Here is a 13,076-nt window from a genome sequence, read left to right as displayed (position 1 = left end):
AGAATTTCTCAAAATCTATCGGTCCGAATCGGTTCAAATTCACAGGAAATGTAATTTTGAGGGAAATATTTAGAACGCCGTTTAGTAGATTCTGATCGGTTTAAGGAAATGTAGGCATCACGCAGCTGCACGCATTTAACTTTATCGACGAATTTTTGTTATTTCGGCTTGCGGAAATCGTCAGATTATATATTTTTCATTATTCTTGAATTATTTCCTTCAAAATAAAAAAAAATTAGCTACGCTCGAGAATGTCGAGATGACGTTTTTTTTTTACAACTTTGTTGCCCTCCCCTTTTTTTCCGTCACTCTCAAATTGTCAGATTAGTGGAATATACACTTTTTAGGATGTAATTAACTCACCCTACCTTAATCTGACGCGCTCGGGAATTTCTGATGGTCAATTTTTTTTTACTAAACTGATCCTGTCTCCTTCACGTGCGGCTTTATATATGGGCCTCATATTTTGTGGAGGTACTTAACCGGGTACAAGGTATCCCCCTATATATTAATCTGCCGCGCTTTAGTAAATCCCGAAATCCCCTCTTGGGCTCCCCTACCAATACGTCTTGTGTCACATACATACATTTAACAGCTATTTGAGGCTTAAAGTACCTACTCGTATAATAATATAATTAAATAAATAGTAATTTCTAAATATATAATTAAGATAATAATAAACATTTTATTCCGTAAAATGTTACAATTAAATAATGTTTATACAATTTCTTAACTTCAGTTTTTAAATATAGGAACCCCATGATAGGGCACAGGCTTCCTCCAACTCCTACAAAAGTTCCCTTTTTTGGCCTAGCCCCCATGGACCCCATGTACCAGCCAGGTGACCAATGCTGCTGCGGGCGTCCTCGTGCTCTCGTCCTGTCGCGTGGATGCCGATATAGAACTCGGCCCCGACACCGATCGTCCTTATCTCTTGCGACATATCCGGCCCACCATTTAAAGATACATGCTAATTCACAAGCATTGACCACATTAATTATTTTTCTAATAACGCTCGATACCGCATACTTCTTTCTGTAGCTTTTTGGAAAACATTTATTTTGATAATGTCTCTGTTCAACGTCTAATTTTGGCACGCAAACAGAAGCCTTTAGAACGAAATGTCGCGAAGTGTCAAGATATTCGCCGTTTATGTTTAATCCTATATTTTCCCAGTTTAGTTTCCTGAAACAGATTCCAACAATTAAATAAATAGGTTCGAGGAGATAGGGTCACCTTGCATAACCCCTTTCATTATTTTAAATGGTTCACCTGTTTTCTCCAGGTTAATGGTGGCTTCTCCAATTCATCTTCAATAACCTTGTACCGGCAGGCTTTTCAGTTTCGTTTAATTTATTTTCTAATTACATAGTTTTAACACTTTTAAGTTTATTATTTTCTGATCTTGTTCTATTTTTCAACCTAGTCCTTTCCGTTATTAATTTCTCTATGTATGGTATTATCATATTTTCTTTTTTTATTATGTTTTGGCAATTTACTAACCACTTTCATATTTCGTGTGAGTTTTTAATAGTTCAACGTCATCAAAATGTACCTGTTATCTGGTAGCCTTTTGAATGAGTAGTCAGCAGTAGGTCTTACAGTGAATTTTTAAGACCGTCGGCAAAAGGGGATTCTATTATAAGGGAAAGTCGTGAAATGTTCTTCCCACATAGTACCTACGTTTACGTCGGTATACGAACCGACCCATTCGGTGGGATAGACGTAAAATCGCCAAGTACTACGATTTCAGCGGTAGAATCATTTTGAAGCAAGAAGTTTGCAGTCGTTTGAATGTGATCTATGAGCTGATTAATTTCGATATTATCGCTATATACAAATAAGCGTAATAACGCTGATGATCATCGTTGTCTACGCGCAGCCATTGATTTGATAGGTCCATAGGTCCTTGCCTTCAAGCATCGCGTGGCGACGATAGCATTATATCCTATCCTTTAAATACATATCATTTTCTCCTTTCTCCGGATTATATTGTTATATTTGGACATTATAATTAAGGGACTGTACTTTATCACTTATATAAATTATTTACGTCCAAATTAAATACATAACTTAAAAATCAAATGAGCTGAATATTTAGGAATTATTAACAAATTTTTCATCAATCAGCATTTCAAACTATTAACTGAGTATACACTACTAAAGAAAAGACAATTAGTATAAATTCTTCATATGATCAAGATATAGTTTTCAACATCAAAGTAGAGCTAATATTAAAAGTAGCAAGGAATTAAAACTACAATTTCTTTTTAATTAAACTATATTACAAATAACATACAGATCTATACCATTTTAATTATTACATATAACCAAACTAATAAGCAAGTTAACATAAACAATAAGCCCCAATTAGATAAAGCATGTTTTGACACATACAAAATTAAATTAGTTATAGATTTAAAAATATTAGTTAAGATTTATATAAATAAACTGTTTGGGAATACAATTTATTTATTTCAGATTAAATGGCTCTATGATGTTAAAAAGTAAATTAATTTAGAACGAACACCGCTACATCAACAGGCTTTTATACAGTAATTTGGTAATTTAAATTTAGCAAATTTCCTTTTGTGAAAATACACGGAAATTTATATCTGGATTAGTACCCTAATCCAGATATAAATTTCCGAGTCGGAATTCAGGAGATTCAGAGTCGAGAGAAGTTAGAAAGAACTGACTCCCACTTCTCAGAATTTAAAATCTTATTACTCCAAGTTACCACTCAGAATCTTGGTTTGCCTGGGCCTAAATTTACGGTCATTATCATTATCACGTAAAATTTAACATTAATTGAATTAGAAACATATGACGTTAACCACAGCCACATCCTCCAGTTGGCGGCGGCGAAGGCCCTGATGATGACGGACCAAAACCTCCATACTTTCTAGTTGGTGGCTTCGGTGGCCTGAAAAAGGTATCAGCTATATTAAATAATGGAATATCGATACAACAGTGATGACTTAGCCTTATAATGTGTGTCTCAACCTAAGTACTCTCATGTGTTCAAACTCTGGCTGAGCACTGATGAAAGAAAACATCATAAAAAAACCAATGGATCTAAGGTCAACAGTGTCAGCAAACTTTTTTGTAGTTTAGGAATGTCATTAGGTATATAACGTTTTACTAGCTGATGCCCGCTACTTCGTCTGCTCAGGATTATAATAATAATTTGTCCAAATGATGTAGCGTGAAAGACAGATTTAACTTTAAATACCGGAAGCGATAAAAGTATCTATTTTCATTTATGAACCAATTTATTAATACCAAATATCCATTTTAAAACAATTATTAATTTTTATTGTAGTTATGGTTCACTATAATAATATAATAGCTTTCACATAAGATATAGATATATACTGTGCCGGGCTTTTTGAGGGACTATTTAAGATAAACTTTTCCAACATACATTACATATGTCTAACTCTAGCGGTTTTGGCAGCGCACACCAGAATATCTCACAGGTGGTAGATTTTTTCCTACTTACTTGATATTTTGGACAATTCACACAATATCTTTATAAATTGTAGCCTATTTTATTCTGATATATAAGCTATATTATTGTAAAGTTTCATTAAAATCCATTCAGTAGGTTTTTACATGAAAGAGTAACCAACATCCATCCCTACTTACAAACTTTCGCATTTATAATATAAAGTAGGACTTTAGTAATTAGAGTAAATCTTCAAAATTTTGTGTTTTATAAAAACCAATCAAATAAAATACATACCCACTGCCAGGTGGACGAAAATCAGTAACATATTTATTTCCATGTTTATTAAAGTTGGGATTGACTAATGTCTGAAACCTATAACAAAAAAATAAGAGTTTAAACATACGCTATAATTTAATTCTACAAACAGGAGGCTCACTTGATAACCTTTGCAATATTTTGACATAGTGAAAAATTAGATTTATATTCATCCTATCTAGATTATTAAACAAATTAAGAATTATTTATTTGTAATAATTACAAATATGAGTCCGAAGATGACGCTCCTAAGGTTTAGAACTCTTAACCCTGACATCGTCAACGCCATTGGACGCCACTTCATTTTCACCTCCATCTCGTATTTATTTCATTTTATATCTTTTGGTAATGGAATATATTGTGTAATGTAGAATGACAATGTATAGATTTTTAGTTACCATAATCATAATTCATTTAAAACAATTACTTACAGGTAATAGAAGAAGTTTAGTAAGCCCCAGAACCATTTAAATGAAGTAAAAGGAGCTTTGTCTACAATACTACCATCTGAAAACAAATATGTAAAACTCGTAAGAAATATTAAAACAAGTCAACAATCAATAATTCAATTATTACACTGACCTAAGTAAAAAGAATCAAATTTAGTTTAGATTGATTCATAATTCAGGTTTGCACACTCACAATTTAACCAGAATTGGTTATTGCGAGTTATCAAAAAAGCTTTTAATGTGATTCCTAAGCATAAAACAGCATTTTAAATTGCACAAAGACAGGAAACAGAATTTTACAAAGTCAAATAAAAATCACAACAACATTATGATATATTTATGATTCGGAAAGTAACGTTGATAAAAAACTGGGTGGACATTATCTTTAAAAATACGTGGGAGGATAACATAACGAATGCCTTTATTATTTTCAAATATATAATTAAAAGAATGACGTGGCCTCAATGATCAATCTATTGCATAAATCTCATATTAAAACCCAAATAAAACATATTGTATATTTACCTGAATTTACGTAAACCATTTTGAAAATTGGGACAGCAATAAATCAATAATTAGCAACGCGATTAGTAAACAAAGTTTTGAATGAATAGTCTAAAATTACTTTGTTTCAAGTAGGTATTGTCCAATTATGATACAAATAAAATATGGCAAAAGCAATACAACAATATAATATTATAGTCAATTAGTGATCACAGAACAAGTAGAAGTGAATATCGTGATTGCCAAGACCAATAAAAATTGAATTTTTCTCTATGGATCTTTTCAACAATAAGTAGAAAAGATAGTGTTACACCAAAAGAAGGGCCTCATCATCCAATCTTTATATCACCTGATAAGTTCCTAATTCACTGTGCACTAGAATTGTACAGAAGAATATGTGGCCATAAGTGCCCGTACTTTGTAAGTTCCTATACCGATAGCGATACTGATCCCGATTTTAGTATGAAGTTAGATGAAGTTCTCTCAATATCCGTAACGCTAAGGATACGATTAAGGTATACGGCTTGGGATTGTGCATAAACCCATTATTGTGATCGGGATTGCTGTCGGTATCGCTATTGGAACTTGGAAGTTAGAGAGTCAGAGTAAGAAAAGCTATATTGTAACAATAAAAAAAAAAATATGGCGACACCTTGCCCCTGGATCCGCCCTTGTAGATATTGATCTATTTATTTAACTGTGATTTTTGTACTACAGATTACAAATATAAATGACAACAGCAATTGATTTTAAAGTTTACCAAAGACTGGAACTGGGAAGTGGGAACATATATTATATTTATATTGCTATATATACATTAATTTTTTGTTTAATTACTAAATATAAGTTTCATCAATAAGTAATATATATCTTATATAACTATTTTAACAAATGTCATTTATATTTATCAACTGCGCAATTTCTTTTTCTCATTGAAATATAATAACGTCGTAGTCTATTTTTTTATTGGTAAAGCCCTGAAACCTTCAATAAGGCTTGGTAAACAACCACGTTTATACAACTGTAATAATCAATAAAACTATCATGAAAAGTAAAGTAAAACTGATAACTTTTGATGCTACAAATACTTTACTAAAATTATGTGTATCACCATGGAAATACTATGCAAATGTAGCAGAAAAATATGGCTATCAAATACATGAAGATGAAATTAAGAAACAGTTCCTATACACTTATAAAATGTTGACGATAAGGCACCCTAATTTTGGAAAAGAATCTATATTATGGGAAAATTGGTGGAGTGAAATTGTTCAAGGAACTTTTGCAGAGAAGATAAAGGATAATGAGCATATTAAATGTATTGGTAATAAACTTATACAAGACTATAAGTCACCAAAATGCTGGTGTCCTGCAGATGGTGCCGTTGATATTTTAGAACATGTAAAGTCACAATGTGATATAGGGATTGTGTCTAATTTTGACCCACGTCTACATGAGATATTAGAGAATTTGAATTTGAGTTCATATTTCAAGTTTATTCTGACCTCATACGAAATTGGTTATAGCAAGCCTGATAAAAAAATTTTTGAATCAGCTATTGAACATAGTAAATTAAATCTATTTACAGATGAATGCTTACATATTGGAGATGATTACAAGAAAGATTATCTTGGGGCTAAAAAAGCTGGATGGCAAGCTATCCTTGTTACAAACAACATTAGTGGCCTAGGTGATATAAACCCGTTGCACTATTTCAAAAATTTACATGAATTGAAAACGGCAATAGAATTTCAGAACAAATTTAGTTAATTGTACAAGTTTAGACTATCAATAAGTGCAATATTGTTTTGTTATCAAAACTATTTGTATAAAATATAGGATTTGTATTTTTATTATTTAAGCTTATAGCAAACAATATTTAGTAATTATTATTTATTGTAATAAAAGTTTTAAAACTTATTTTAAATTGGTTTTTATCTCTTAGTTTACTTTTAAACCAAAACTTTTGCCATCACTAATGGCTCGATTCTATATGTAAAGTATTTTTAAAGTTCCCGCTATATATGCCATAAACAATACTAAAAGGCAAAATTATTTAGTATTTGTTTTACAGTTAAAAAATTAAATTTATACTCTGCATTTTTTCAAAAATCATAACATTACTAAACATAATCACAAATAAAATTTACTCCACATCCAAAAATGATTACGTACATATTTAGTCTCAAGTAATATTATCAAACATATTATTTTAGACCATAATAGAATGTGTTTTTGCTTATTCAATCTAGCAACATTTGACATTCCTGCGCGTCCATGTCAAGAAAGTAAGATTTCGTATGTGTAGCACGGGATCAATAGAAATTATAATCACGAATTTTCACTTAAAAGAGTGCCGTTTTTGATAAGCGTTAGCTTCGAACAGAACTTAATGTATAGAAGTGTAAATTTAAAAACATTTAATCAGGGCGATAGCTCTAAATCGCTATTCCACACAATACAACGTTGTAGGAAAATGACGGAGTGGTCTCGTCTTTTATCCCCGACAAAGTGAAGTGCTACCCCAAAATACTGTACATTCCTTAAAACAGTGAACTGTTAAAGATTATGTAGTTGAAAAGCTGGATTTTCGTGCATTCGATTGTTTAAACCAGTTAAGTATTTTTTTGGTGTTTTTATTGTTATGTCGCCGAGATGATGTGGTTTCACGTAGCGGTGGCGGCCGCAGTTATCGCTACTATTAGCGTTCAGGGCGATCAAGTGATGCTTCTTGATACCACGACTGAAAATACTCTTGGTTGGACACGTTACCCCTACGGGGCACAGGCGAGTACCCCCGGATGGGTAGAAGAATCTTACACCAATTTTGAAAAGCATATTAACTGGCGATCGTATGTCGTTTGTGATGTTGCCCACCATAATGTAAACAATTGGCTTTGGACACCATTCATTGAAAGACGAAACGCTAATCGTATATACATCGAGATTAATTTCACTATACGAGATTGCTCTTTATTTCCGGGAAACGCACTGAGTTGCAAGGAAACCTTCAGTCTGTTATATTATGAGTTTGACGTCGCAACACGCGAACAACCACCATGGGAGCCTGAAAGTTATAAACTAGTGGGCAGAATAGCAGCTGGTGAAGGCAGGTTCAATACGAACTCAGAAGTTGACATAAATACAGAGGTAAAGAGCATAGCTGTAACAAAACGAGGAGTATACATAGCATTCAGAGATCAAGGTGCCTGCATTTCTATTTTAGCAGTAAAAGTTTATTACATTACATGCCCAGAAGTAACAATAAACTTTGCAAAGTTCCCAGCAACCCCTACAGGCCGTGAAGTAACTGTCATTGAACAGGCCAATGGCACCTGTGTTGAGAACGCTGAAACGGCTCAAGGTGAGTCTCCTCCGGTTTATTTATGCAAAGGAGATGGAAAATGGACTTTACCTAGTGGATCATGCAAATGCAAAGGAGGCTATGAACCAGATCACAGCAACCAAGTTTGTAATGAATGTGCCCCTGGGAAGTTCAAATCACATACTGGTGACGAAGCTTGTATGTCATGCCCTGATAATTCAGAGACTACAGCCCATGCCTCTGTTGAATGTAAATGTATACCAGGTTTTTTCCGAGCCAAGAAAGACCCTAAGAATGTTCCATGTACTCAACCACCAGGTGTACCTGACAACCTGACTGTAACATTTGCTGATCAGTTTTCAATATCTCTAGCTTGGCATCCACCACATAAAACAGGTGGACGAGATGATGTTACATATGAAGTTCGATGTACAAATTGTGGGCCCCATGTAGAGTATAGACCATCTTCAAATGGTCTTAATCACACTCGAGTCACTGTGATGGGTTTAGACCCAGTTACTGAATACAAATTTCAAGTTTTTGCTGTTAATGGTGTATCAGACTTAACTGGTGATTCTCCAAAGAAAGTTGAAATAACTGCTATAACAGAGGCATCTGTAGTGAGTGTGGTCTCCAAGTTAAGAATAGTTAGTGTAGAAAATGACAAACTTTCATTAGTATGGACTCCTCCTCCTGTTGATGTAACTGATCCTGATGATACAATTGAAAGCTATGAAGTAAAATGCTTCCCTAAAGATAACAATGAAAGAAGTGCAAATGTGACTGTTAAAATAACAAAAGAACCTCATGCAGTTATTACTGGCTTGAAAAGGGACACTGAATATGGAGTGAGAGTCAGAGCTAAAATGAAGCGAGGGTGGGGAGAACTAAGTGGAATTATGTATGCGAGAACAGGTGCAGGATTGGAACCAACATTAGTTGTTAGTGAAGAAGAAGGGGCCCGAGTAAGATTATTTGCTGGTGTTATGGTTGCTGTGGTTGTTCTATCTGTTGTGGCCATTATTGCCACAGTATTATTTTTGAGGTCTCGTACTGACGATGAATGTGACAAGAAACAGCCGAGTGACTGTAATGCACTTAACTATAGAAATGGAGAAGTATATACGGGACCAGACAGACCTACAAAAACAAGTAGTAATGCAACAACACCACTCTTTGCTGGTACGGGATCAAGGACATACATTGATCCACATACTTATGAAGACCCAAACCAAGCTGTTAGAGAATTTGCTCGTGAAATAGATGCCTCTTGTATTACTATAGAAGCCATAATTGGTGGAGGTGAATTTGGTGATGTGTGTCGAGGAAAATTAAAATTACCCGCATGTGGTCAAGAAATAGATGTGGCAATAAAAACACTAAAGCCTGGCTCAACTGAAAGAGCCCGCCGAGATTTTCTTGCTGAAGCATCAATTATGGGGCAATTTGAGCACCCTAATGTTATCTTCTTACAAGGGGTTGTTACAAAATGTAATCCAATAATGATTATTACAGAATTTATGGAGAATGGGTCATTGGACACATTCTTACGAGCAAACGACGGTAAATTTCGTGTGCTTCAACTGGTTGGCATGCTTCGTGGAATAGCAACTGGAATGCAATATCTATCAGAAATGAATTATATTCATCGTGATCTTGCTGCTCGGAATGTATTAGTTAATTCCCAATTAGTATGTAAAATAGCTGATTTTGGTTTATCACGAGAAATTGAATCAACCGCAGATGGAGCATATACAACTCGAGGTGGGAAAATTCCAGTACGATGGACAGCCCCTGAGGCAATAGCATTTAGGAAATTTACATCTGCCAGTGATGTTTGGTCAATGGGGATTGTTTGTTGGGAAGTAATGAGTTTTGGGGAAAGGCCCTACTGGAATTGGAGTAATCAGGATGTCATAAAATCAATAGAGAAAGGTTATCGCCTACCAGCTCCAATGGACTGCCCTGAAGCTGTTTATCAACTGATGTTGGACTGTTGGCAGAAAGAACGTACTCATCGGCCCACCTTTGTAAGCATTGTTAAAACTTTAGATAAACTCATACGTTGCCCAGACACATTGAGAAAGATAGCTCAAAATCGATCAACTGATCCATTAGCTGGAGACACACCAGACTTAATCCAATTCTCATCTGTTGAAGAATGGTTGGAATGTATTAAAATGTCAAGATACATTGAGAAATTCAGGGCTGCTGGAATAACAGATATGAATGCTGTTGTAGATCTCACTGTTCACCAGCTGACCTCTTTGGGAGTTACCTTGGTTGGTCATCAGAAAAAAATAATGAATAGTGTTCAAAGCATGCGGGCACAGATCCGTGTAAGTGGGCCATATGGGTTTCTTGTGTAATAACAAGAATGATGTCTTTGATAATAATACTCAATCTCCATCTGTCAAAAAGTGATTTTCACAGTGATTAAAATTAAGAAATGTAATGCATTTTGTATATTTTTCTAAAAAAAACTGTCCTAGAAGTAGGGTAATAGTATTATGGACCTTCGGATGGGTGGAAAGTTAATTCAGTGTTTTTAAAGATACCATTACTCCAACTGCATCAGTTTCGTATCTGGGGCCTAATTTATATTATTTTATCTAAAACAAAGCTTTATTAAGCTGCCGTCTTAAAATACAACGAAAGCATTGCCATGTTTACCTAATTCAATAATTCTGTTATAAAATTTAAACAACAGATATATAAGCAATTGTGGTAGCTATTTTGTGACTGAAATATAATTTGTGATCTTATTTATATAAATTTTAGTTTTAAGTTTTTATCTTTGTCAGTAAAATTTTGACAAAGAAACATTTTTTTACATATAAACTTATTTAGTTTAGAAAGATTTAAATAGAATTGTATCAATTTATCGACATTCCGATGACATATATAAGAAATTATATATTAATTGTAGGTAGCTAAATTCACTGTCCTGGTGTGCATTTTGTATAAGTGGAACTTGTGAAAGTATTTTATTATATTATTCTTTTTTAAGAAAATATAAAATGCCATAAGTGTCTAAATATAATAAAAATTTGTTCTTGTGAAAATCTCCTTTATAATTAGATAAACTTGCCTTTTATATTTCAACTTGTGATTATAATGATGTACTTAATTAACATATAAACTTGCCACAACAATACATTTATTTTGTTGTATTTTTATTGCCCCTATTTTATTCGCTTGTATATATGGCTGGAACTTAAGTGTAATGGTTATATTTTCGCTCTTAAGGAGTACATGCTAATGGCTGTGTAAAATAAAATCTAACAGGTTTGATTTTCATTTGCAAATGTTCTACAAAGAAACACTTTGTTCAATCACCACTCAATCATTGATTATTATGTATTTCAAGTGTAAATTTTTAATGTAATTGATATCTTTTAATTTGATAACTCTATATTATGATAGTTCTAAATATTAGGTACTAAAGTTTTCAATATATTTGTAATAATTTTTACAAGATGATTAGAAATGGATTAAAAACATTATACTGCCAATATAGTTGTAAGAGCTTCGCCTAACGCTTGTGATGGTCGTTTTTTTAATATAAGTTTTAAATGACAGCTATCTACGTAAATTTTGTAAGGTCAATCAAATGCTTATTGATTTATTTAGCTTTCAGCTGTTTCAATGTAACGTTTCTATAATCAGTGTCCAACAGATATATTTAAATGATATGTATGACGTTGTATATTCTTTTTTATCTTTATATATCATATGAAATTATTTTGAAGACGTCACAAAATGGATGGGTGGTATTTCGATATTTGAGTCTGTTTAGGTAAAATACAATACATTTGTTAATAATTTCTTAAAATACTATTTATTATCAGATGTAATGTTGCTATAATTCTTTGCCTATTATTTTGTGCAGGTTGATATAATACGCAAAACTATTAATCAGATTAGAGAATTGCACTCTGTATGCAAAACTTTGTATGTTTGGGTAAATATAGTAGGTTCATCCACGTTTCTTAAAAGTTGCAGGAAAGGCTTTTAAGTCTGAGGCAAAAAGGTAGGCTCAGTTTTTGTTAACAACTCGTGTCTTAGGAAAAGGGAAGACAGGGTTGTCTCTTCTCTCTATCTATGTAGAGTCTAAAAGTTGCATTGACTGTTAGAGATTCGCCACACAACACGTGTTCGTATTCATATTTTATAAAAAGTTGTTGCCAATTATTGGAACAGAAATAAAATAACTGCTTTGTTAAAAACAAACACAACACAGTCAAAGCTTAACTAAAAAACGTTATATTGTCATTTTGGACGCTCAATTTTATAACGAATAGCGCAAGTAGTATTATGACCTTTGTTAAATAATTTATCATGCGTAAAACACGTTGAGGTCTTCCATTGGCTTTGGTTTAGTAACTCAGGTGTAATAGATACAAATTGTGTTCGTCTTTGCATAGGTCAATATTATTGCTGTTGTTTTCAAACTACAGTTTTAAACGTTTTTATTTACTAATAACATCCTTGTAATATTGTTACGACTAGATGCCTTTAAATATAGTGCAATACGTCTCCATATATGTATGATATAGAACAGTTTTATGACTTAACACGTTTATTTTAATGCACATTGTTCAAATATAATACACATGGCAAACATACCTTTAACGATAACACCAAATCAGTATCTTTTACAAATGATTCATATAGCAATAATAAAAATACGTATTAATAGTATATGATAAGAATGTATTTACAATCTTTATTGTTTTTTATAGTTTAGTGAAAATATCAAAGGTTAATATTCGGTATTATCAAAGAAAAAAATATGCATTACGCCATTCTTCTACTTATTCAATATTTTCTGACAAGCCGTTCTGTTAAAGTGATATTATTTGAAGGTTTTTGTTTTAATAACGGATTGGCGAATATATAAAATATTTTACATCTATATATTGGAAAGCAATAAACGAGGTTCTAAAACAATGGCAATTAATATAATTTGTTACAAACAATTTTTGCCCGAAAATGTAAATACATATGTATGTCCGAAATATCCTAT

General features: G+C 32.9%; 3 protein-coding genes across 3 annotated transcripts; 2 read left to right on the top strand and 1 right to left on the bottom strand.

Moving 5' to 3' along the window:
- Nucleotides 1-2,670: 2,670 nt before the first annotated feature.
- On the bottom strand, nucleotides 2,671-4,904 carry LOC125062420 (selenoprotein K-like). Its single transcript, XM_047668338.1, has 4 exons — nucleotides 4,744-4,904; nucleotides 4,201-4,276; nucleotides 3,749-3,826; nucleotides 2,671-2,926 (listed from the first exon to the last, which is right to left on the bottom strand). Exons 1-4 carry the CDS (start codon nucleotides 4,760-4,762, stop codon nucleotides 2,833-2,835), a joined length of 267 nt encoding a protein of 88 aa, XP_047524294.1. The 5' UTR covers nucleotides 4,763-4,904; the 3' UTR covers nucleotides 2,671-2,832.
- Nucleotides 4,905-5,581: 677 nt separating this feature from the next.
- Nucleotides 5,582-6,642, top strand: LOC125062792 (rhythmically expressed gene 2 protein-like). Its single transcript, XM_047668952.1, has one exon. It carries the CDS (start codon nucleotides 5,767-5,769, stop codon nucleotides 6,490-6,492), a length of 726 nt encoding a protein of 241 aa, XP_047524908.1. The 5' UTR covers nucleotides 5,582-5,766; the 3' UTR covers nucleotides 6,493-6,642.
- A 336-nt stretch (nucleotides 6,643-6,978) lies between these two features.
- Nucleotides 6,979-11,210, top strand: LOC125062349 (ephrin type-B receptor 1-B). Its single transcript, XM_047668197.1, has one exon. The coding sequence runs from the start codon at nucleotides 7,378-7,380 to the stop codon at nucleotides 10,414-10,416; it is 3,039 nt and encodes a 1,012-aa protein (XP_047524153.1). The 5' UTR covers nucleotides 6,979-7,377; the 3' UTR covers nucleotides 10,417-11,210.
- Nucleotides 11,211-13,076: the final 1,866 nt, after the last annotated feature.

Source organism: Pieris napi, chromosome Z, assembly GCF_905475465.1.
Source record: "Pieris napi chromosome Z, ilPieNapi1.2, whole genome shotgun sequence".
In the NCBI taxonomy this organism is placed as follows: domain Eukaryota; kingdom Metazoa; phylum Arthropoda; class Insecta; order Lepidoptera; family Pieridae; genus Pieris; species Pieris napi.
This window is presented reverse-complemented; position numbering and strand designations above follow the sequence as displayed.

Coding starts and splice junctions, on each gene's coding strand:
- LOC125062792 (XM_047668952.1), top strand. CDS start 5,767: ATGAAAAGTAAAGTAAAACTGATAACTTTTGATGCTACAAATACTTTA.
- LOC125062420 (XM_047668338.1), bottom strand. Junction 3,827..4,200: donor CTAAACTTCTTCTATTACCT/GTAAGTAATTGT, acceptor TTTTTGTTATAG/GTTTCAGACATTAGTCAATC. Junction 2,927..3,748: donor TTTCGTCCACCTGGCAGTGG/GTATGTATTTTA, acceptor TACCTTTTTCAG/GCCACCGAAGCCACCAACTA.
- LOC125062349 (XM_047668197.1), top strand. CDS start 7,378: ATGATGTGGTTTCACGTAGCGGTGGCGGCCGCAGTTATCGCTACTATT.